This window comes from Myotis lucifugus, unplaced genomic scaffold (assembly GCF_000147115.1).
Source record: "Myotis lucifugus unplaced genomic scaffold, Myoluc2.0 scaffold_31, whole genome shotgun sequence".
NCBI classification, from domain to species: domain Eukaryota; kingdom Metazoa; phylum Chordata; class Mammalia; order Chiroptera; family Vespertilionidae; genus Myotis; species Myotis lucifugus.
This window is the reverse complement of record NW_005871079.1, coordinates 184,806-210,964: the sequence shown is the minus strand read 5'-3', so window position 1 is coordinate 210,964 and position 26,159 is coordinate 184,806. Positions and strand designations below refer to the sequence as shown.

Below are 26,159 nucleotides of genomic sequence, written 5' to 3'. Positions count from 1 at the left end.
AACACTTCTTACTCAGAAACCAGCCACTCTCTTGCTGAGAAGGAGATGTTGTCAAAACCCTGGGAAGTGAGGGCTGATGTTAACACCTGCCTCACTGATCATGTGCACTTTTGTGTCCACCTTTTTTTTTAATTTTGAGAAAGGTGACGTAAAGAGGGTGGAGGAGCATCCTGGCTTCTTCTGGGCCTTGATTTCCTTGACATCACCTCCTCCCTGTCCTCTCTCCCTTTCCCTCAGCCCTGAAGTCAGCATCAGCCTACGTGGATTTTTTTCTTCTTACTGTTGCTAAGAAACTATTGACCAAGGTCAAGTGCACATGCTAATTCATTAAGGCTTGTTAACAACATATTATCCTGTTGACCTTGCGGTTGTATTGTCAGGCTTAGAAGGGCGAGTGAAAAGAACTGTTTTACTGCTGGAGGATTCTGTGCTCCTGAAGGATTCCTGTTCAGCTATTCTGAGTTGAGAAATTTCTTCTTGCAAATCCACACCTCTTCAGGGAGTTCCAGCCGGCCAGTTTTTCTAGGGTCTCTTGGCCTCCTATGGAAAAGTAGACATCCCAGGGTTGGTTCTAAAACCAGCTTTGTTCTTTTATATGGTTCAGACTTTTTTGAAAATAGTTGGCTCCCCTAACTGGTGTGGCTTAGTAGGTCAAGCATCATCCCATGCACCAAAAGGTTGTGGGTTTACTTCCCAGTCAGGGCATATGCCCAGGTTGTGGGCTTGATCCCCAGTAGGGGGTGTGCAGGAAGCAGCCAATCAATGTTGTGCTCTCACATCGATGTTTCTCTCTCCCTCTCCTCCCCACTTCTCTAAAAATCGATAAAAATATAAATTTTTTTAAAAAAAGTTGGCTGGCAGACCTCCCAGGTCAGCATCCCAGAAGCATAACCTTAGAACCAAAGGATCTGCTCTCAGGACAGCAGCAAGGGGCCCCAGTGTGTTTTACCAAGTAGACCTCAGAAACCGATAGGACACCTCTCTTTAGACAAGTGAATGGTATCAAAGGAATAACATGCTGTTCTCAATCACCCACCATGCAAAGTGCCGTAAAGTCATTGAGTTGAGTTATTATAATTGTTATAGATGCTCCCTGCCAACACGTTTGGGATTAATCAAGCACTGTTTACATGTAGGACATTGTCTGTGACTAAGAAATAGGGTGTGGCCACAAAGCTCTGCTGTCTGTCATTTGTCAGTGAGCCAGAGGGAATTGTGACTACAGTCCCTAGTCACAAACTGAGAGTCTGTCTCACAGTTTGTCATCCACTCATTCAACAAATATTTTCAAGTTCACCCTATAAATCAGGCACTGTGCAGGACACCAGGATACAGCAGCAACTGCGATTCAGGCTCTGGCTAGCATAGACACAAGCCCTGCCTGTGCAGAGTCTGTGATCTACTTTAGTTGAGCCCTCAGCCAGACCTCCAAGCTTCCTCTGCTCTTGAGGCTTTCATCTGAAGCCTTATTTGGTGTTTTCACTATAGCTATCTACTGCTGTGTAACACATTGCCCAGAACTTGGTGGCATACAGCAAGCCACATTGATTTTCTCACAGTTCCTATGGTCCAGAATCTGGCATGGCCTAGCTGGCTCTCTGCTTGTGGTTCTCTCAGAGGCGGCAATCAAGGTGTCAGTGGCCTGTGGTCATCTTAAGGCTCTCCTGGGGAAAGACCTGCTCCCAAGCTCATGTGCTTGTTCAGATCCTCTTGGGCTGTTGGACTAAGGGTCTCAGTTCCCAACTGACCAGTGGCCAGAGGCATCCCTGGTTCTTGGCCATGTGGGCCCTCTCCTACATGGCCGCTCACTTTAAAAATATGCAAGACAAGATGACCATAGCGTCTGAGAGCAAGATGGAAGTCACAGTCTTTCGCACAAGGGTGTGAATACCTGGAGGTGTGGGGATTGTTGGAGGCCATCGAGAAGCCTGCCTAACATGTTTGGTATTTGTCATTACCTTTTGCCAGCAAAGAGCTGCTGGGCTTAAAACCTGAGGACACAGCAGCTGCTGGCCTTGTTCGCCATTCCCAACTCAAGGGCTGTATTTATTTGTCTGGCTGAGAATAGGCAGATCTTCAGATTCTGAAATGATAGAACAAAGCTAACATGGTGAAAAAGGGAACAATTGTGTGAGCCAGCACAGAGTTGAGGCAGGTGGCCATGCCAGAGAAAGTTGAGGCTCAGGAGCGCCTGTGGAAATGGGAAAGAGGAGGGATTGTCCTGAAGGAAGAAGCATGTCCATGTGGATTCTTCATAAGGAGATGGATTTTAACTTTATTCTCAAGGGACTTCCAGGGTCAAAAGAATTTGCTGCCAAGGCTCATTTGAAAGTTAAGGCAGAGGTTTTCAACCAGCGTGCTGATGATCCCCTGAATTTTGGGGGTGGGGTGACCTGGGCCGCCAGGTACATTGCCTTCACCCCCAGCAGCTTCATCTGGGGCTCCAGCACTTCTCTAGTTGACATGTGTCATGATGCAAAACAAGTCGAGAGGCAGAGTTAAGAGGTCTTGATGGTGCAGAAAGAACAGAAGAGAACAGACCTTGAGGCGGGCTGTCATCTTGGTGCCTTGGTTTCTCCCTCGGGTGTGGCGTGTGGATCCTCTTCTTTATGATCCCATCTCAACCACCTCCTTGTGGCGGGTGAAGTTTTCCATCCCGGGTGTGATCCATTATTGATGAGGCATGGAGAAGGCAGTGGTGAATAATTAAACAGGTTTCAGGTGCAGATTGAACATTAAAGGGAAGGAAAGAATGAAAATAAGAGAGCCAGGAAAAACATTCTGAATCCTGTCACACCAACAGGACACTATATGTAGACGCTTTCTATAACTTTCCAGAAGGCCTAGCAGGGGTTTTTGCAGTCTGTCTGGTGATTTTAATCTTGTGTGTGATGGTAGCTCTCTAGTTAATAACTGAAAAAATTGCAAGCTTTCCACAGCAGCAGTGAAGATTATAACAGCTTTAGCCTGTCTTGAGTGGTTCATGAATCCAAACCACATTTTAAGTGATAGAGGGGGAAATGGCTTCACCTATGAGCTGGGGAGAAATAAATGATAGGGATGTTCAATCTGGGAATCAAGAAATTTTTCTATCATTTAAATAATAAATGGAAAGATGAAAGTGTTTCTGAGAGATGCCAAGTACTGTAAATTAGGAAGGAATACCTCCTGCCCAGCTCACCATTCTTGAATGGGGGCATCACACTGACCTGGATTATAGTAGGTACAGTCCAGCTGCCAGCAAGAGTAGTCAGAAACAGTAGATCAGGTCAAAGGGGAGGGTGAAGGGCCCAAGGACACCCTTCCTCCCATCTTGTTTCCCACTCTGGCCGGCAGAGTTGTCCACAGCAGAGGACCCTGTCCACCAGCACTGGTGGGTTGTCCAGCTGTCAGTTGTTCAAGTCCTTTGCTTCTCTTTTTTCTACCTTATGACCTTATCACAACCCGTTAACTAAACAGGTGGACTCAGAGAGACTTGTCAGCATGCTTGATTAAGAGTTTGGTGAGGGAGAAGGCAGAATCCATGGATTAGGACAAGTCTCTTGGATGTTCGGTGCCTTTCCTCTTTCATGCATCCACACACTTCCCCATTGACATGGATCTTTTTTATGAAGTAGATTGGCTCTGGGAGATCTGTCTGCCTCCTAAACCACCCTGCCCACCTCTGTTGCCATGAGGTCCCCCCAGCCCAGCTTCACCCTTATTTCTTGACCTTCCTCTAGTCGGCTGAGGAACAGCAGATATGGTCCAGCTCTAGAACCCAACTTGGGCTTACTCACTGGTTTGGGGCACACCATGCTTGCCCTAGGGCCAGTGATGGCGAACCTATGACACGCGTGTCAGAGGTGACACGTGAACTCATTTTTTTGGTTGATTTTTCTTTGTTAAATGGCATTTAAATATATAAAATAAATATCAAAAATATAAGTCTTTGTTCTACTATGGTTGCAAATATCAAAAAATTTCTATATGTGACACGGCACCAGAGTTAAGTTAGGGTTTTTCAAAATGCTGACACGCCGAGCTCAAAAGGTTCGCCATCACTGCTGGGGGCAGCTTTCTTTTCTGTGTTTATAAGCTGGTTTGTTACACCCCCTCATTCAGACTGCAGTGCAAGGATGTTGAAGGCACACAGGAAGAGGCTGTGAGGGGCTACTCCCAGAATCCCATGTCCCCAGAAGCCCAAGCCCTGGCTGGCCACAGTGTTCTCTTAGAATTCCCAGGTGCGTTCTAAAGCAGGTTCGGAGAGATCCTTTTTCTCAGCTCCCACCCCTTCCTTCCACAGGAGCGGGGTGCTTTTTTCACAAGTTCTATAAACTTTTCACAAGTTTAAAGTGTGTGAAAGTTTCTGGTAGCACCTTGGAACCTAGTTTATTTCCCCCAGAAATAGTAGGTGTCACTGCCAGAAGGGGTGGGCCAGCCCCTCCAGAGAAACATCAGGTGATGATGCTCGACCAGTAATGCATGCCTGCTGCGCTGTTTGGGCGGGGAGGGGTTCGTGTGCGTGGGTCAGACTCCCTGGGAGGTGGTCACGGCTCCTGTTACAAGTTGCATTATTGACTGGGGCATCTAACACCACTGGAAACAATCCACCGGACGGGCACGGAGGTCAGGAGTCAGTCTCAGCTCCCAAGTGGATGCACCAGCGCTGGCCCTGCTGCCCAGAAAGCACCCGTGAAGATGGAGAATTTTTGGATGTACCAGTTTGAGTGTTACGAAGATGAGGTAGGTGGATCCCCAGGCTTCGGAACGATGTTTATTGCTTTGCTTTTGCTTTTCTCCTCCTAGTCCTGTCAGAGTGTAAGTTGTTCTCTGTGTTTCTCTCAATAGTAGCAGTAAATGGACAGAGCAGGAATAGATCAGGAGAGTGGGCTGTATCCAGGACCGGAGAAATGGAATCAGGTTTGCCTGTTGCCTGGAAGTCCCAGATAACCTGCAGAGAGAAAAGGCTGTTTGATCACTTAGAAAGATGCCGTGCCCTTTGCGTTCCCCATCAGCGGTGGGCGGTTCCTCTCTGTGTTCCAGTAGATGACTGACGTTGGGCACTGTAGCCTCCGGTTTCTTGCTCTGTGTTGTGTCTTTTGCTTCCATGATGCTAATGAAAATGCATGGAGATCAGTGCCTTGCACATTAGGAACTGCTTTGTTAGTAAATGAGGTATTGGGCATAATGTACCTTGTACAGTGCCTGGCACACAGACAGCCCTCCTTAATTGTCCTTAATTAGCTGGTAATGCCTTATTACAGCAAATCGTTTGCGTCTCTTAATACAAACGAAGTGACTTGGGCTTTTCCTCTGACTGGTCTCAGGTCAGGTGGCCTGGGAATGAAAGTGCGGGCAGACCATCAAGAATGGAATGGACTTAGAGGGGGAAATGAATAACAGGCTCCCTCATTTGTTCATCCTAAGTTGTAAGGCATTTCAAACAAATACTGTGAGGCTGTTTCAAAGGGGACAAGATAACCTCTGTTTATAGATCAGCTTTATCAAATGGTAAGTTACCTCACTTTACAAGGATGACTCTGGTTCATAGTTCACTGGTCGGTTGTGTTTGTTTTTGCCTTTGAGAACATGGCTCCAGAAGCCAGGAGCCCCTGTGATGGTTATAAAATGAATTATTTGTGTGGCACCCCAATGAAAGCACCCTCATTTGAGGACATTGCTTCAGTGCAAGGCTCTCTGTGAGGTTCAAGGTGGCCCAGGTCTTCACCCGGCAGCCCTTCCACGGGTTTAAGGGACATGGGCCTGGGTACAGGACCACTCTCCCTATGGGGAAAGAGAGAATGGAAATAGCTAGAATATTTTAACTGACAGTGATCTCAAAATGTTCTGTTGGTATTAATTGAATTCATTATGAATGTGTATATAAAACACTTCATTAGGCCCAGGCCATTTTCATTTTAATGACATAATTATGCCCCTAGAATGCCTGTGCTCACCACATTCAGGAAATACAAATGTGCATTGATAATATAGTTTGAATTGAGGATGAAAAATTATGGATTTCTTCACCAGTTTCAATTTTTAGAAGCACAAACATATCTTGGAGCAAGGAAAAACCAATCATATATTTTTAATAATTCTAAGATGGAACAAAGTTAATTTAAAACAACTTAGATCAGTGAGGAAAGCAATGCATATTTAATTGAGAAAAGAGATAAAGCTGGATAATCCAATACTCGTAGTGGAAAAGCTATATGAAGACATGGGAACTAGAGAAGCCCCACGTGTTCCCTGAGATGGAAGTTACCAAAAGAACGAACGTGGGTGCCATGGGCTGCCCTGGCTGACTCACCTGCCATGTGTAGAAGGGGATGGAGCCAGAGTGATAGGCTGGAAAGGAATTGAATGACCAGGTGTTGATTACAGTCCTTATGAAATGCCACCTTTGAGAACACCTGTTGCGGCTATGTCTGCAGTACTTACCATCATATTTGGAAGCATGATTTGTAAGCAGTGTCTGCCAAAAAGGGAGACAGACCACGATCAGGATCCAGTGAAGAGAACTATGCTGTCACCATGGACCGAGAGGGTATTCTGCTCAGTGAAATAGATCAATCCGAGAAAGAAAAATACCATATGACTTCACTTATACGTGGAATCTAAGGAACAACAAACAAACAAGCAGAATTCAAACAGACTCATAGATACAGAAAGAGAACTAGTGATTGCCAGAGGGGAGAGGGGTTAGGGGGCTGGGTGAAAGAGGTGAAGGGACTAAGAAGCACAAATTGGGCCCTGGCCAGTGTGGTCAGTCGGTTGGGTGTCATCCCGTGCACTGAAAGGTTGCTGGTTCGGCCCCTGGTAGGGGGTGTGCAGGAGGCAGCACTCTCACATCGATGTTTCCCTCTTTCTCTCCTCTCTTCCTCTGTTTCTAAAAATCAGTTCAAAATTCTTTTTTAAAAAAGCACAAATTGGTAGTTACAAAATAGTCACTGGTATGTAAAGTAGAGTGTAGGGAATATAATCAATAATATTGTGATAACTGTGTAGGGTGCCAGTTGGGGTACTGAAAATATCGGGGCGAGGGCCCCTGTGTAAAGTATATGCTTGTCTAACCACTGTGCTGTACACCTGAAACCAATATAAAATAAAATTGAAATAAAAATGCATTAATATCTAAAAAATAAAATAAAATAAAATAATGCTGTTATTGAACATTCACATTAAAAATAAAAACCAGCGAAGAGAACCCTGAGTTGCATGTGGGTACGAACATCTAGGTGAGTACATAACGACAATGTGCTCAGAACCTACTCTGTACAGAAGCCGATTCTGTGTTTCCATTTCCTGTGGTGCAAAAGGATTGGTGCCAGGCATCCTCCCATATCTTCAACACATTCATTGAACTCCTGTTGCATATTTTATGGGAAATCCTGTATAAAGCACTTGGAGAAGAAAGCACGTAAATTATTCATAAACCCTGCCTTTAATGGTGCTTATTAAAATATTTGTAATTAAAATGTATTATAAATATTATATAGTATGATATTTTTATAAAATACAAAGGAAAACATGATGCATCATAAGAATGGCACAGATAAAATACAAGCAATTCTCATAGGAGATGGATTGCTTTCACTTAAGGATTGGGAAGACTTCATGAAAGAAGTAACATTTGAAATGGGCTTATGGAGGCTCATGGACCTGTGGAGTGCAAAGGAGTGTAAACAAAGGCATTGAGCAGAAACTCACAGGTGGGTGAGGGAACAGAAAGTAGTTCCGTTTGGCTTGACGATAGACAGTAAGAACTAGACGGGGGAAATGGTCAAGAAACTAAGGCCACACCCTGGAATGCCTTTAGTGCCAAGGTAAAGAGTCGATTTATTCTGCAAGCAAAAAGGAGCTACTGACATAGTTAAATGGAGGAATGACTTGCTCAGAGCTTGTTAAAACTGTGTTTAAAATGAGAGTCAATAGGTACTTAATGTGATGTCTGTGGTTGTCAGTTTGGGCTACTGTAATAAGATACTATAGAGTGGATGACTTAAACAACAGAAGTTTCTTTCTCACAGTTCTGATGCCTGGGAGGTCTGAGATAAGGGTCCAGCATGGTCCCTGGGAGGAGCCTCTTCCTGGTTTGCAGATGGCCATCTTCCTGCTGTGTCCTTGCGTGGCAGAGAGCAGAGAGAGGGGAAGCAAGCTCTCTCATTTCTCTTCTTATAAGGGCACTAATCCCATCATGAGAGCCCCACCCTCTTAACCCAGTTACCTCCCAAGGCCCCATCTCCAAACACCATCCCATTGAGGGCTAGGGGTTCAGCATATTAATCTGAAGGGGACACAAACATGCAGTTGATAACACTGGTGAAGAAAGTTCGGAGCTCTTGGTTGCTCAGGTCTCATATAGTATGTTGAGGCAGTTTGGTGACTTAAAAACAAACAAAAAAACAAAGCACCTTATTCAGGTTCTGAGTTCCACATAGGTGAAATTACTACAAGTAATGCAGTCCCAGATAGACTTGGTAAAATGGTGTAATTTTTAAAGAATTATTTTCTCCTAGCTTTTATTGGAGTGAAAGTGTTGATTCTCTTTTGTAAATCGATCACCATAACACCGTCACTCTCACCACCCATTTTCCAGAATGCCGTCTTGAGTGGCAGACAGTGGCCATGCCAGCAATTGCATAGTCATTGTCCAGTCTTAGCTAGTGATGAGCTGCTCTTCCAATATACCAGTAAGGGTCTTGGGACTTACAAATTACTTTAGAGTCTTTGCAGTCTGACTTTATAGAGCCCTTTGTGTGCTTTTTAATTTTATCCATGAATAAAATTTTAATAAGAAAGGAAACAAGAAGATGAGATAAAGAACACATCCCCATGGGTGTGAGTTTTCCTTGTAAGCATTCTCCCAAAGGGGTGAAATAATTTTTGTAACCGTGGGAACCGTAAAACACTTGTCGAATATTGGTTGAGGGTTTGGTACGTGCTCAGGCACTGAGCTGATCCCATGTGCATGTTGTCACCAGCGAATCCTCATGTCAGCCCCAGGAGGTGAGTAATGACTGTTTTCCCCAGTTCTCGGGAACCAATGCCTCGATTATCTGTCACTGCTCTGAGCCACTCTCCAGCTTGGCCTTCTTCAGCTTATCAGATTCTACTTTATATTTATTTTTGCAGTATTTGCACTTCTCTGCAATAAGTGTGCTGTTTGGGGAGTATTTTTGGTTTTGCCTTGTAATGCCAGATGGTCCCCACAGTCAACCGAGACCAGCTGACAAAGACATGCGCCAGGTGGATGCTGGTGTTTGGGGAGGAGGACTGTGGCGATGGGCACTGACATTGTGAGCAGCTGGCTCTGTGGCAGCTGTTTTTGTGCTATTGTGACTTTTGCTTTCCTCAAGGACTCAGGCAGTGACTACTGGCTGCAGCGGACAACCTGCGTGCGTTTCTAAGTCTTTCTCCTCTGCTGGACCAGGAGGTCTTGGGCACAGGCAGGGATCTGGGCTCCCTCAGACCCTGTCTGCACTTCCGTGTTAAATAGATGAATGAGTGGGCCCCGTAGAACTCATATGTTTTGTGTCTTTTGACTAGAATTCCTCCAAAAGGCTTCCAAGCTCTCCGTACACCTTTCTCAATCACAGCTTTGATCTCAGTCCTGCCTCTTGGTCCTTAGGTCTCCCTGACAAGAATACTGTCTGCTTGGGAGGAGCCAGGGGCCCTCTGCCTCTCTGTTTGAGATATTCCCAATTTCATCCCATCGACATTTCCAGATTGCTCTCTTCTCTTCAGCAGATGTCCACGGGTGACAGAGGATTCAGGGAGAGGAGAGCGTGAGAGTGACCACTCGGTCCCTCAACCCTTTATCTCTTCCCGTGCAGCAGAAATAGTTGGGGTGTACCCAGATTGTGCTTCTTCAGGCCAATGACTCACAAAGAAAACACCCTCTGGGCAGAGCAGGTGCTGCTTGTTATCAGGCGGGCTCCAGTCACTGGTCCCGGCCCTCCTCTTCCGCTCATTTCTCACTTCCCTGCAGAGCTGTGCTCCCTCCTCCCTATTTCTGTTTCCAGTACCTTCTCCTTCCTCCCTATCCCTTCCCACCCTACTTCTTGAAGACTGCAGGTTTCAGGATTCAGCTAAAACCATCACCTTTCCCACGAAGCACTGCCTGATACACACCTCTCCCCTCCTGCAGAATTGCTCCCTCCCAACCCCATGGACAGATGAACATCCTAGCCACCTGCCTTCCCATGTCTGACTCCTCCCATTGTCTTGGAAGGAGTGAAGGACAGAACCACAATATCACTTTCCTCTTTGTTCTTGGCCCAGTGTTAGGAACACAGATAGGATCTGAAATTCTGTGGAAGGAATAAGTGAATAATAGTGACTCATGTGATGCTCTTCCCCCTCTAAGTATAGCCTGAAAGTTCCTTCAGCTACTGGTCCCAGGCCTGCCACAAGTAATGGAGTACTGGGTCCCAGGAGACGTTCAGTCAGAATTTAAATGAATAATCACCTCTCCCTCTGGATGCTTCCACATCCTTAGGCTTCCTCTGACCGAAGAACTATCCATCTCTCGTCCTGGTATAGACAATCCCAAGTCTTAAGGGAGCGAGTGCTGCTTGGGGAGACCCCAGAGCTGCTACAGTGAACTTAGACCATAGTTGTAGAGAATCCTCTGGAACACAATCTGCAGAAGAACAGTTGATGAGCTTCAGGAGCCCCTGTAATGACTCAGAACAGGAAGTTGTTGAGTTGTCTTTGAACATGACCTCGTATAGTTGTCCATGTGGCACTTCCCTTTGTGAATTGCTGAGCCCGCGTTTGCTTCTCACAACTGGTCCCATTTGCCTAAAATTGAATATCGATCGAGTAACCCAGAAGGCCTGAGGCTCCAGACAGAGCAGTGTGTAGTAATAATGTTTACTTTTGTATCATATTTCAGTGGTCAAAATTTGCCTCTAATACATTCTTTGGTGGTAAAGAGCATTATCCAATTTCTGGTTTTCTCTCCACTTTTGAGAGTAGCAAGGCAGAAGTTGGAGGTAAGGGGCAGAGGGCTTTCCAAGCAGATATTTGAGCTGCGTTGATACCAGCATCTTTGTTTCGGCTCCATGGAGGCTGTGCCTGCTCCAAAGCATTTGTCCACCGTGGCTTTGTGGGCAGTGGTGTGAGCAGAAGGCTTCCCTTGGTGGGGTCCTCTCTCGTGTTGGGACTGCTTTCTGCTTCAGAAGAGCTATGCTGGCACTAAGGTCAGGATCTTCTCAGGCAAAGACTGTTTCTCTAATTCAAAATGCAGATACCATTCTACACAGAACAGCGTAGGGGTGCTGTAGCAGAAAGGGCTTACCATTGACCATTTAAAAATAAGGAAAGGGTGGTGGCTGATCTGCATTCTGTGCAAGTCAGAAAACATGGCAAAGCTGCAGACTACATTGAAGTCATTTATTCATTGAAGTCATAAATGTTTGCTGAGTGCCTACTGTTTATGCGACCGAGGCTAGGCACTTGAATTACAGTGATGAATAAGACAATATCCCTGTCAAAGAGCTCTTGTTACTTTGTTTCTTCTGTTTCTTTGTCACTAATGTTGTGGCCCCACCCCATAACAAAGAAACAGAATTTCCGGAGGATGGGGCCCAGAAATCAGGATTTTAAAAAGATTCCCAGGTGATTCTAATGTGCAGCCAAGGTTGAGAATCACTGCCCTAGATGGAAGTAATGAACTGCACTTGCAAATAGGAGACATGAATGAGCAACTCTGTGTGCCGAAGGCCGGAGCATTGAGCGTCTGAGGGGCTGTGGGCCCTGATGAAGGTTGGTGTGGGGCCTGTGAGAACTTCAGGGAGGGCAGTGCCCACCACGGTTGCCTTTGTGCCTCTTCTCCAGGTACTGTGATGGGCGCCCAGGGGTCTGACCTGCTCCCCCACCCCCGCGTACTGTTTGGATAAGCTGTCCACTCAAATCACCCTGAGATGATCCAGTGCCACGACGTTGCAAAGAACCCATTTTTAGAAGATTTGCAACAGAACATGGTCAAAGAGATAGGAACTGTGGGACTCTTTGGGAGGGTTGCTGTGTTTTTAATGAAGGTGACACACTGCCTTTCAAACCAAGTAATTAAAGAAAAACCAGCTGCACCGGCTTTCCCAGGGACTAGACCCTTAAAATTCTTGTGACAGAGGAGAGTGCTTGGGGGGAAATAGAGACACATAAATATCTAAGGAAGCCCTTCAAATTTGAAAAATTGGGAAATTTTAAAGGCATTAAATTCTTATGAAGACTTTACTACATTAATTTCGAGTAGGCTAAACATAGAGCTAACTCAGCAAGTACCCACCACTCTCCTGGGTGCCGAGTGAAAAATGCTGTGTTCCTTTTTAAAGGCACGCAAGGCTGTTTTCTTGCACCCCGTGCCTCAGGGCCTGGCGTGCTTTATGTCTGCTGTTTCCCTTGGCTTTTCTGCACAGCAGCTGCTTTCTGCATGTGAATGTCTTAGAGACTCAGTGATCCTCACCTCCCTGCTCAGAATCAGGAACATGGGCTCATGGGAAATAAATCCACGTCTCCTAGCAATAGGCTGGGACCATACAACATCTCAGCGTGAAGAATTCTGCATTTCATCGCATCCTCTTTCAACCCATTTGGTGCCTCTGTGTTTCTTGTAATTCAGACTTTTGGGAAAAGATTTCGTATTTTTATGATTTCCCATACTGCTTGCTCACCGAGGTCCCTCTTATTTTTTAATGTGTCCCCTTCCCTCCTCAGCACCACTGCTTTATGGGACATTCTCGCTTTTCACACAGAGGTATTTTACTGCTGTCTGCGCCTCGGCTTCCCCTAGGGGGCCAGTGCCATGATATCGGGTGAGATTCAAGCAACCATTGCTTCCTTTTCCCAGGACGTACCTCCCCTGTCCACAACCCCACGGTTCCTCAGAGGATAGATGTTGTGTGGGTTCCGTTTTATGTCCTCTATCAAACATGACCAACAAACTGTGAAGCAGAGCATTCTTGCTCTCAGAGGACCATCGCTACAGAATTCATAAGCATCTGTGGCTCACCTGGAGATTCCCTTCATCTCCCAAGGTTTCGGGAGCAGACAGAAAGGTTCAAGGATCGGCTAGGGAGGAACTTCAGAGCCTGGGTTAGTCCCATTCCTGCTTGCTTGCTTCGGTCATTTATTCAGCACGTATGTATGGAGCACGTGCTGTGTGTCAGGCACTGGCCTGGCGCTTCAGGCTTCCAGGCGGGTCCGCCTGTGTCAGGAGGCCGAGCCCGTCACCTGAGCCCGTCACACACTGATGGGGGCCATGCTGCCCGATCCTGTTTTCAAGCCTTATTTTGTTCATTAAAGATTTTTAAAAATTTTAAGTCATTGTTGACATAGAATATTATCTTAGTTTCGGTGTCTAACGTAACGATGCAACATGCATATGCTTTCCGAAGTGATCACCACAGTAAGTCTAGTAACCACCTGTAATCATACCTAGTTCTTCCAGTATTACTGATGACACTCCCTGTGCTGTACACTCTATCCCAGTGGCTTATCTTATAAATGAAAGTTTGTATTTCCTAATCCCCTTTCCCTGTTCCACCCGTCACCCTACCTTCCTCCCCTCTGGCAACCATCAGTTTGTTCTCTGTCTGTGAGTTTGTTTCTGTTTCATTTTGTTTGTTCATTTGTTTTTTAGACTTCACATATAAGTGAAATCATATATATGGTATTTGTCTTTCTCTGTCTGACATTTCATTTAGCCTCATACCCTCTAGGCTCATTAATTTTGTCACAAATACCAACATTTCATTCTTTTTTATGGCTGAGTATCATATCATTGTGTGTATGTATATGTATGTGTATATGTATATGTGTATATGTATATGTATGTGTATGTGTATATGTATATGTATGTGTATATGTATATGTATGTGTATATGTATGTGTATGTGTATATGTATGTGTATATGTATGTGTGTATATGTATGTGTATATGTATGTGTATATGTGTATATGTATGTGTATCTGTATGTGTATGTGTATATATATGTGTATGTGTATATGTATGTGTATATGTGTATATGTATGTGTATCTGTATGTGTATGTGTATATATATGTGTATATGTATATGTATGTGTATATGTATGTGTATATGTATGTGTATGTGTATATGTATGTGTATATGTATATGTATATGTATGTGTATGTGTATGTATATATATGTGTATGTGTATATGTATATGTATATATGTGTGTATGTGTATGTGTATGTGTATATGTATGTGTATGTGTATATGTATGTGTATGTGTATATGTATGTGTATATGTATATGTGTGTATATGTGTATATGTATGTGTATGTGTATCTGTATATGTATATGTATGTGTATATGTATATGTATGTGTATGTGTATATGTATGTGTATGTGTATATGTATATGTGTATATGTATATGTATGTGTATGTGTATATGTATATGTATCACATCGTCTTGAGCCACTCGTCTATGGATGACACGTAGTTGCTGCCATACCTTGGCTACTATAGTCAGTGCTGCAGTGAACATGGGGGTGCAGATATCTTTTCGAATTCATGTTGTTGTTTTTTTCCTTTGGATAAATACTAGAAGTGGAATTGCTTTAAATATATCTCTTAACAGAATGTTTGGACTTTTCTAAGGACAGCCAAGATAATGCTGTTTGGATGCTGAAATTTCTCTGAATTTTCAGTGGTTTAAGTCACAAAAGATATTTGAAATCTGAACTGACTAGGAAAATACAGGTGGTGCAGTTTCCGGTCATCAAAGTCAATCCCAGCTGCCTCTTTAAAAATACATGCTCTAATTTTCCTTTTTTTCACTCAAATCTTCTTGAGCAGGTGATCTTCTCCGACGTTTAGTACCCAAAGTCTTCGTGTCCTTCAGTAAGAAAAAATTTTAAAGCACAAACGTGTGTATTGGCTTTTTCATCTAGAACTTTAAGTTTGCCTTTCAAATCTTGCTGTGTTTAATTAACACTTGGCCTGAAGGGGCTGGGGGAGCTGAGCTCTAAGGGCCCCTTTGAAAACATGGCAGGAATTTAAAGGAAAGCCGGGCAAACCCAGGCCTGTTATATACATTTGGCAAGTCCTTTCCAAAGCTTTCTCCCCACCCGAATGCCGGGTGGGTGGTGCGCAGCTGTCTCCCCCGTCCCTCCCTGCAGGCCGGGCGCTCCCCAGCCCCTCGGGTTCTCACTGTGTTGTTCCCTTGCCTCTTCCAGTCTCCCTCTCCGGGCAGCTCCTCGCCCCTGGGCGCAAAGTCTTCAAGCACACCCCTTCATCCCAGTGACCCCGCGGAAGGTTCCGCAAACAAAGAGGTAGGGTGCCGCTTCCTTTCAAAAGCCTCCAGCCCTTTGTCCTCCATCCTGATCCTGGCCTGTGCCTTCTCCAGCCTCCCACAGAGCTTCTGTCCCCAGGGATCCTGGGAAGAAACTCTATTTTCTCCTCTCCAGTGTGGATAGGGCTACCAGTTGGGTAGCCAGTAGCCACAGCTGTCTGTTTTCACTGAGAAATGAAATAAACTCGCTCCCCAGGCACACTAGCCATAGTTCAAGTGCTCAGTAGCCACACGTGACTAGTGGCCACCGTGTTGGGCCGGGGAGATTGTGGGACGTTCCCACCAGTGGACAGTGCTGGGCATCCGCGAGTCTCTGTGGCAGCATCCTCCCTCGTGGGCTGACAACACTCTGTGGTTTGGGTTGTGGGTTGATTTTTTTTTCCGGCCCAAGTGAAATCTCTTTCATGATGACAGGGTGACCACTTGTCCTGGTTTAGCTGCGATGGTTCCAGTTCACACCTGCTGTCCCACTGCTCACCTGGTGAGCACCCTGCTCACTCCCGAAAGCAGTGCCGTTCAGAGGCCCGGCCGCAGCCCCGGGAATGTTCCGCTCTGTCCTGTCCCCCGGGGGAGTCACCAGCCATGTGTGACTAGCACGCCCTTGACACGTGGCTGGCGGGGCTGAGGACCTGACTTTGTCATTTTATTCCGTTTCAGTGAACTCACATAGCCACGTGCGGTGAGGGGCTCCTGGACACTGCAGCCTCTAGTGTCCCTTTGGACAATAAATCATACTGTCGCCTGCTGAGGGAGGCCAAACGGAGCTCTGGTGGGGAACATGTAAGCAAGACGATGTTGCTTGCTCCCACTGAGGTTCCTAGGGCTAAAAGGGCAGGTGTTTCCCTGAGGGGCGCCACTGCCTTCCCCAGCACCATCTTCTTTTGACACCCAGCTGACTGGCACCCCCACCCCCTGGGAAGCCAGCATCAGGTGAAGACTGGCCTGCGTCACAGTCTGTGTGTGGGCCCAGCTGGCTCTAACTGTAGAGGCGCCTCGTCCGCACCGAGGGTATGCATTGGGGAGGTTAAACCACAGAATGAAGGGTTGTTTCCCTTTCCCTCCTCTTGCTATAATTTTATGTTAAATTTTAACGTGAGTGGCAGATCACTTCCAAAGGGAGCCTTAGTTGAAATTTACCTTTAAAGTATCATCAAATACATATGCATTTTCCAATAAATATTCATTCAGGGGAGAAGTATATTTTTTTATTAATCTGTTCATATAAACAGGGGCAGGAACCTTTTTTTTTTACTGCCAGGGGCCATTTGGATATTTATAACATCATTTGAAGGCCATACAAAATTATCAACTTAAAAATTAGCTGCTATATTTGGTCAAACACTTAATTAACTCACCCCTAATGCCCTGGCAGGGCCAGACCAAATGATCTCACCAGCCTTATATGGCCCACGGGCTAGACGTTCCCCACCCCTGATATAAATCAAACAAACATTAGAATTTAGATTTGAAATATCTTTTGTCCTCCTCTGGTCTTGATCCTTAGCCCATAAGGCCTAAGGACTAAAGGGACAGTTTCTGCTGCCCCTACATCTCATAGCTTTGCCTTATATTTTATTCAGAGCACACGCAGAGGTGAGAACAAATGACAAAAAGGAAAGAGTGACAGTCACAATGCAAATAAAAACAGCATGAGCATTTACAGTGTTCAGGTACCAGGCCAAGCAATCACAGATAGCATCTCACTTAATCCTTAAAATAATTCCATGAGGCAGGACTTATTGTCCTTTTGTGTTAGTTAAGGAAGCTGAGAGGTTGGATAATTTACCTGAGGTCCCGGGGTTCACAGCTGGTGGGACCAGATTTGAACCCAGGGTGCCTGTGGGCTCAGGCTCCTAACATCAGGATCTGCTGTCCTTGCGGGGAAAAGTGCTTGCAGGTTGCACACTGCATGGAAAGGTGGCTCGGATGCCATGATTCCAGTTGTCAGGCCTCCAGGATCTGCACATGGTTAGTGTGGCCTGGAAAACCCCAGAGAGTTTGGCCTTTATCTTCTTGACTGTGGTTTTATTAATTTTTTGCATGTTAAGGATTAACTACTGTTCATCTCTGCCCCCATAGGAGAAAATAAAGGGCTAATCAGACTTCTGAATAGTCAGTATTTGATTATTCATCAGCTAGAATAAGCAAGGCAAATTTGTTAGTTTCTCAGTTCCTATAGGACTTGGCACATGTTTCTACAGATCCTTAGGAATAATGATGAAAATGCTCTTTGTGTGCCATAATTAGAGATTCTTTCATTTCACAAAACTCTTTTAAAAAAATTACTACCCCCGAGACTAAAGAAAGCCAGTCATGAGCTCATGAATAGAGAATAAGCAAATGTAGCAAATGCCCTCCATTGTGGCTCTAAATAAAACGGCAGTTTTTAGAGCTTTAGACTGAAGTCCTTCTTCTGTAGTTTCTACTAAAATCTGGACACTGTCCTTGAGATTGGCATTCAGTAAAGTACCCTGAATAGCCCAAGAAAATCGGAATTGGCTTCTTGGAGCTACCTGGAGGCTTAAGCATTTTGATTAAACAAAATCAACCTTTATTACCCCCAGACCCTTAGCAGCTGAAGACAAGGACAGGGAGATGGTTGGGGAATAATAATTTGGAAATCTTTGGCCCTTCTGAAGACGCCAGCTTCCATCTGCATGCCCCGAAGTTAAGGATCGTGTTTCTTTAAACCGCAGAAATAGACAGACGTGGCTGCCGGCACTCACCTGGGCCTGTCGCCTCACTTGGATAAATAGAAAGTAAAAGTAATGTAAAGCACTGTTGAACTTGGATTTCCCTTTCCTCCTGTCCCGATTCCTTGGCTCTCACTTGATATGCATTTTTCCATAAATGTGTTAGCAGCCAATAACCTTTTATTCCTGGTGGACTTGTGACTTTAGTCTCTTTAAAGGTGATCCTTTCTGAACCAGAAACCCACCCTCTTTGGTGTGAGGAAGCATTTCATCCCAGTGGGCACATCAGCAGCAGATTGCTCTTCGCAGTGTATTGCGTGATTAGTGTTACATTCTTGTCATTGTCCTGAATTGAGTTAGATCCCTAAAATTACGTGTCTTCAATTACCTGCAGTTTTCCACATAACAAATAACACTACTACTTTGTAGAATTTTGTGCAAATCAACTAATCATTCCTTTGCCGTTCCTGAAATCTTTCAAGTGAAGATCACTGTATACAGCCCCATGATATGGAATTGTTTCCCATGACATCCCAGCCCTCATGCAGGCCCTTCACCCTTCCAGCCCACCAGGCACCGCAAAGTATACCCTCAATTAAGTCAACCTGTTGAGCAACTATGCTCTACTAGACACCCTTTTCCTAAAATGTACATATTTAAAAGGTCACCTAACAACTAGTAGAGTCTTAGCAATGAAAACCTTTAGGTTTTCTGAGCTTAACCCTTGGCCATGCAAACCCTACTTTTGCCCGTTTTAGGGACTCTTGCCTTTGACATTAGCTCTCCACTCTCCTGCAATGCTCACCTCATCCTGCCCCAGACAGATCAGGGATGAATTTCCTACTCTGGTGCCACTCAGAGTTCTCTCTAGGACATTCACTTATGCAAGGAACCAAAGGGTAAGTAACGCTCCCGTGAGAGCCAGCATTTACACTGCTGTCCAGTCAGGTTCTGGAAGGTTTCTGGTTGAAACAAGGGTGCTATTGGAAAACTGACCTTTGCTCCGAGTTGCACTTAATATACAAAATTCCAAGGCCTTTAATTTGCTCCTTTGTTTGTTGTGTGCTTATTTTAAAGTAACACATGATAATGACATATATAGTGAAATTTTTAGACTAAAATAAATCAGTAAGAGATGAAAGGAAGAGATAAAAACTCTAGCAAATGTTTTTAGCACAGGGAGAGATCCCTGCAGCAAAGACCTAACATGAAATAAAATTCTCCAAGGAAATTTTTAATTTCAGCATATAATGATGTTGGTTCTTTCATTAACCAGCAGTTCTTACTTAGAAGCCGAGATTCTTAAGAATACAAATCAAGCCCTTTTTATTGCGATTGTGGATTATAAATTTTGGTTTGTGGGATATTTTTTAAGCTGACAGACATCTGATTGTGGAATGTAGGATTTTCAAATTATCTAATTAATATATGAGTGGATGGTTCTGGAGTCTGGGTAACCTTTAATAAGAAATATGTGTGTTTATTTACACTTTACTTTCTGTAACCAAGAATGGTTGACAACTGGTTAATATCTGACACTGATGATGTATTTGTATTTTATGCTACATGGATGGTTGTATTAATGCATTTTTCATCATGCTTTGCCCTTTTTGAAACTTCTTTGTCTTAATTACAGTCAAGAAAAAGCTTGGCTTCGTTCCCAACCTACGTTGAAGGTAAGAGCTAAAAGGAGATACTGAGCACTGAGTCATTCATGAATCTTTTAGCACTTGGGGCATTGGAAACACTGGGCTGGAAGACGATAGTGGAGGAGAAAGCCCACAGAGCCAGTTAACTCACAGTCTTCACAGCCTTAGAATCTTAGACTAAAAGCACAGTAGCTGTGAGCCTCTCAGACCTCCTCCTCCCTGCCTTTGCTGATTCTGTCCATGGAACCTGAGCCAGGGGGTAGGGCAGGGGTGGGCAAACTTCCATGGAACCTGAGCCAGGGGGTAGGGGCTTTGCCCAGCTTAGTAATGATCACATTGGATTTGAAACCCAAGTCTTCCCACCTCTATTCCAGTACACCTTACACTCACCAAGGGCTATTTAAGTGGGAATAAGCTTTAGCTAACGGGGAGAAATTTTGTCCTCTTAAGAAAAAAACACAAAAACAAACCCCAAAACCTGCCTAATAATCCCCATCTCTTGCTTGGATGAGTGAGTAAAAGAAACGTTAAGGGCTTACTCTTTTCCAGGTGCTGTTCTAAGCACTTTTCATGTAATAACTCATTGAATCCTCACACTGATCTTGTGCAGGGGTTTTATCATGATCCCCGTGTTATGTATGAGGGCTGAGGCATCGAAGGGGGGGCAACTTTCCCGAGATCACACCGTTAGCAAGTAGCAGAGCCAGGCTGTCAGCCAGCAGTCTGACTGCACGGTTCTCCCTGTGCTCTCTGCAGCTGCCACGGTGGTCGTGCGGTTATTCACTGCACAAGCAGCCTAGTAGGGCCCAAACTCTGCCCGGCCTGGCCACCCCAGGTTGAGGTCAGGCCACACAGAGTGCCCATTTCTTATCCACACAAAGACACCCCAAGCGAGAGATGACACTGACCTGTACCAGGAGGAGGGCGGTTGCTTTCTCGGGTAGGGTGGGTTGTCATTTCCTTGAGGGAGGATTTTCTGGGGCCTGAGCATGCTCAGGCGTTACTTTGGGGTCATGGCTGGTCTCTGGATCCTGCGAGTAAACAACCAGTGTGTCCTACTGCCTGGGCACGAAACTCTCTGAACCTTCAGGTCTGAAGCCCAGAACGTGCTCCTGGGGTAGGGTCAGTGACTCAGGTCCCATTCCCAGGTAACCTATGAGTTCTCTGTGCCGTTGTTGTCAAGCTCCACATTCTAGGAGAGCAGCTTGGGGAGGGATAGGAAGTTTGGAAACTGCTTTCTTCTTCATCGCCTGTGCTCAGGCTTAGCATTAACATGAGGTGAGGAGATACATATACACTGAGTGGCCAGATTATTGTGACCACCTGTTGTTTGTAGCCAAATTAGCTATAATTTCGCACTGAAGTTGCTAGAGGGCCAGATCATTATAAACGTCTGAATAGCACAACATACCTAAGTATCGTTGCTGATCAAGTTCATTCTGTCATGTTGATGGTGTATCCCAGTGGAGATGGCTTCTTCCAACAAGACAATGCGCCATGCCACGGTGCTCGTATTGTGCAGGAGTGGTTTCAAGAACATGAGGGAGACTTTACCTTGCTTAGGTGGCCCCCACAATCACCAGATCTCAATCCAATTGAGCATTTGTGGGACGAAGTTAAAAGAGCCATCAGGCAGCTGGTTCCACAACCATCAAATCTCACAGAACTGGACAGTGCTATTCATCAGGCATGGTGTCAGATTCCTCGCATTACCTTTCAACATCTCGTGGAGTCAGTGCCAAGAATCGCCGCAGTATTGAAGGCAAAAGGTGGCCCAACGAAGTACTGATGGGGTGGTCATAATAATCTGGCCACTCAGTGTATAGTGTGTGTGTGTGTGTGTGTGTGTGTGTGTGTGTGTATGTGTGTGTAGTGTGCTTGCTCACGTCCAGAGCAACACAAAGGCATCACTGAAAAGAAAAACACATTCCAAAAAACCAAAATGAACCCTGTGATTCTTTGACGTAGGAACATTATAACTTTTGTTTTTTAATAACACACTAAGCCTAAAATGAACTTATGAAATTAGGGTGCTTTTTTTGCCGAGTATGATAGAGTGACAGTGGCATTTGATTATAATCAGTTTCCCTGGAGGATAAAAGGCATGAGATTATATCTGGAATGCATAATTTGTTTAGACCCAATATTTCTGTCTCCTGGCTGCTTGACATTTACACAGTCATTTAAATATTATTTGGATTGCTCTTAAACACATCTGCATATCCACACTTACGAGGCCTCAAGAGGAAGCCTTTCAGTGAGTATAGCTAAGACAGAGATGACTATAGTATGGCATTGGAAGTCCCATAGAGAGGTGGTTCATTTTTCTTTTTCTTTGACATTCGCTATTTTCACAAGTGAATATTTTTTAAAGTGACTATCCCAGATGAGATCTTTTTTCTCAGTGCCTCGTTGACAAAAGTGACTGTGTTTCAGGAACGTCGTACATGCATCACAGGAGTTTGTCATGGAAGACTGATCATCTTCTACATTTTACAAAACACAGTGTGGGTCCAAACTTGTCCTTACGTTATTTTAGTTAGACTCCTGCTTCCCTGCTGTACAACTCAACTGTATATTGTAAATAACCTGAATTCGTCCCACATCCATCAAAGTTTCAGGGTAAGGAGCATATGGTTGTTGAGAAGAATGGAAATTACCAGTATGGCTGGGTACCACCCAGTGTTTGCCTAGAAGTCTTTCCCAGAAAGATCGAGAATAAGACAAATAACAGGTTTCCTTATTTAATTACTACACAGACACTTTGTGAAGGCATTTCCTGAAACATTGTTAATTCCTTTGTTTCAACCACCACCTTGGTTTTAGAAAAAATGAATACATTATTTTAGGTCTGCCCCCTGATAAGTAGCTTATCATGGGAAGTGGCTGTTTAAGCTCAAGATGAGCTTCATCTTGAAGGATAAAAATTAAAACCATCTCAGATTAGCTCTCCAAACGGAAAGAGCAAATTGTTTCCATTTCAAGCTATCTAATTTAAGACCTGGAGGTTTTAACTGTGGGTTACAATGTATATTTTAGTCTCCCCAAATACAGCCTTCAAGCCAAAGAAAATACATGTTTTCATTGCAGCATTAGAATGCCTTGTTAGTGCATCTGTTATAGAGTTCGTTATATATTAGTCCCAGACGTGTTTTAACTTCAAATAACATTTACAGCAGATTATGGTTAGAGTCAGATACCTCCATTTTAATTATTTAAAACTAAGGTTGGATTTTTTTTCTAAAATATATCTTTATTGATTCCAGAGAGAGGAAAGGGAGAGGAAGAGAGAGAAACATCAATGATGAGAGAGAACCATTGATCGGCTGCCTTCTGCACACCCCCTACTGGGGATCGAGCCCACAACCCAGGCATGTGCCCTGATCAGGACTCGAACCCTGAGCTCCTGGTTCATGGGCCATTGCTTAACCACTGAGCAACACTGGCCGGGCTAAGGTTTGAATTAAAAAGCTGATCAATGAAACAAATTCCCATTTTCCCTGGAACTGATCTGTATGCAGATGCAGGCCAGGAACTTATGGCCTATAAGGCAGCATGAGATGGCAGCTTCGGAGTAATGTTAGCTGCCTCCCAAAATTGGGATTAGAGGCTATTATGGGAACCAAACATTCTGAAACAAATATCTCAATTTTTTTATTTATAAAATTTACTTCCCCCATTATAGATAAAATGGAGAGGGGAGATAGGGATCAGTAGCAAGTCAAGGAACTGCTTATTTATTTGATACCCCCTGGGTAACAGGTGCTGGCCAGACACAAGAGAGCCAAAGATGACATAGTCCTTGTCCCCAAAGAGCTTACAGTGTGACAGGAGAAACAGTAGCCTTCATGAAACGTTTCATGTCCTGTATTTACATAAATCTGCACATCATTTCTCACAGTAAATCGTCTGGGTGAAGTAAGTGACTATAAGAAAAAAATTGTTCCCGTTATTTGAAGATGAGGGGTGAGTGGAGGCAGATAGGGGTCCCTTAGACTGCTCAGGGCCCTCAGGACCGGCCCCCTGGGCCAGAGGTGAGCAGTGGGGAGGGGTGTATGCAGGGGTTGGGCAGGCCCACCCCAGAGTGGCGTCACTCACCAAAGTGGCTCTGTGTGTTACAGTTCCCGGACCTTGTGACCCTGAAGACTTAATTGATGGAATCATTTTTGCTGCCAATTACCTTGGCTCTACCCAGCTGCTCTCCGACAAAACTCCCTCCAAAAACGTGCGCATGATGCAGGCCCAGGAAGCGGTGAGCAGGATCAAGGTGAGGGGGAACGTGGGCTCTGCGGGGGTGGGGGGCAGCGGCGGGTACCTGAGCCGTCTGCAGTGGTCACCCCACACCTCACTGACTAGTCCTGAGGGTAGAGGAGAGTGGATTGGGGTGATGTTGCAGGCAGTGCTTACACATGTTCCTGCTACAGTTCTAAACAGAAAAAATGATTTCTGAAGTGGACTGCAGTCCTTATATGGAAGCACTGTGTATTTGGGTTGTTCTTCATGGCCACTCTGGAGAAAAAGCATACATACGATCCTGAACTTTCAGAAGTTGACTTGACAAGGGCAGATATCGTGCGGAGTGTTACCTCGAACGTGAGGGTTCTATTCCTGTATTTCCACTGACAGCGTGGTTCAAACTAGGTCCTTTGCCTTGGAACCTGCTGGTCCTGCTCAAACTCAATTGAACTGGTTTGCTTCCAGGGAAGTGAACCCTTTGATCAGATCTAGCCTGGCCAGCCTGAGCAAGTCTGAGCAAGGCCAGCCCCGTCATAACCTGCTTGCATCTGTTCCACCGAGATGGACAAGGAGCGAGCCTGTGTTGTTCAGGAAGAACCACTTCCATCCGGTTTAAATCATTCACAACCGGTTTGAACCAGCCAGACTGGTGTGAGCCCATGGAAACACAGAGCTCTCAAATCTCCACCCCGAGGCCAGACACACCTCAGGTCTACGGAGACACTTACCGTGTCTTCACGTCACTCCAGTGTCCTCAGGGGCCGCCCGCACCCAGAGCCGCTGGGCAGCCACGCTGGCACCACAGGGAGGGCCTCCCTGTGGACACCAGAATCAGGCATGTCAAGCAAGAGGGACTAGGTTAGGGCGCTCCAGGGTTGGTTGTATCCAGTTCCAACTGGTCAAAATCAATTCTCACCTCAAGGAGCCATTCACGTTTTTATAGCTTCTCGCTCACACACTCACAAGTCTCACCCTGGTGTTGGTGTGACAGCGTGGAATGAGAAAGCATGGGGAGAAGGCAAGCGCTGAGAGTCCTTGATTCTCACTTAAGGACAAAATACTTCTTGAGCATCCGGGTGTTCAAGGCTGTGCGGGGGCTCTGGAGGGAGGGAAATGGCGATTTAGACAGTGAGCGCGTGACCCTCAAACTCAGCAGCACAAATGAGAAATGAACTGAGTCAGCGATGTATCCATCGTTGTAGAGGAAACCCTTGCTGCAGCTTTGGATAATATTACTCGGGTTTTGGGAATTGGGATGTATAAACGAGAGAGTAATTTACAGTAGCCCAATGTCAAAGTCACTGACAGTTTCACCCGTGTGTCAGGGACCCACTTCACCACTTCGTCTGGGCAGCCCAAACCTTGTCTGTGTCCTAGAGACCCTGCGACCACCAGGCCCACTTCCAAGGTTTCCGTTTTTTCTCCCATAATCAGCCTTTCCCAGGATGATTGACAGTAGGAAGGTCCACTGCCTTCAAAGGAAGTCCCACCACCTACCCACAGAGGTGCCTCTTGCCCCAGGATTCCCAGCAGGACAGCTCCATGAAAACGTGTCTGCCTGACCTTCAGACCTTCATGGTCTTTCAGACTCAGTAATTCTATCAGTAGAACATCGGGTTCCTGTTGAGCTGCCCAGCCAAGCCTGGCCTGATTTCTTTCCACTGTCACCCCTTCTCATAGAGGGGTGACATCAATACTGCCAGATGCTCCCACAGTTCTTCATCTAGGATCTCCCAGGCACAGCCTTCAAAGCAAGAACACAAAGCTCTCTGAGAGAACATGCTGTGTCTCAGGCTTATTTCACCCAGAGCAGGGAACTTGGAAAACTAAATCTTCAGGGTCATAGTTCTGACTCCTCATGTCCCACAGTCACCAGGCACAGCATGTTATGATTTTGTTGAATTAACACTTGTTAAGTAGAGCCCTGGAGTGCCAGATGGTGAGCAGAAGACCACAAGAGAAATTAAAATCAAGAAGTTATTGCTCACAGGTCCTGGAGGAAGGCCTAGAGGGGCCGTGCAGGGAGGTCATGGCAAGGAGAGGCGGAGAGGGACCTGGGAGCTGGGCCTTATTAGGATCCGTGGGTGGGGTGCTTGGGGTTCCTGAGCTAGGATGAGATTGGTCAACTCACACCAAAGGAGTCAGGATTCGGTCAGCTCCTCAGGGGTCTTATCTAAGGGGACAGACGGGGAGGGCCCTGGAGTGAGGAAGACTGTTGATCAAGGGCTGTTGGGGGAGTCATGTTAGGAGCTGACTTTTGCCCGCGCCTG

At 45.3% G+C, this 26,159-nt stretch overlaps 1 protein-coding gene across 3 annotated transcripts in view; it reads left to right on the top strand.

Annotated features, from left to right (window-relative positions):
* Positions 1 to 26,159, top strand: part of APBA1 (amyloid beta precursor protein binding family A member 1) — a 179,302-nt gene that overhangs the window by 125,825 nt on the left and 27,318 nt on the right. For all 3 annotated transcript variants that reach the window (XM_023752334.1, XM_023752335.1, XM_014454087.2), the window contains exons 3-5: positions 15,196 to 15,291; positions 19,641 to 19,680; positions 23,775 to 23,920. In XM_023752334.1, coding sequence (XP_023608102.1) covers positions 15,196 to 15,291; positions 19,641 to 19,680; positions 23,775 to 23,920 — 282 coding nt within the window. The remainder of the gene's footprint in view (positions 1 to 15,195; positions 15,292 to 19,640; positions 19,681 to 23,774; positions 23,921 to 26,159) is intronic.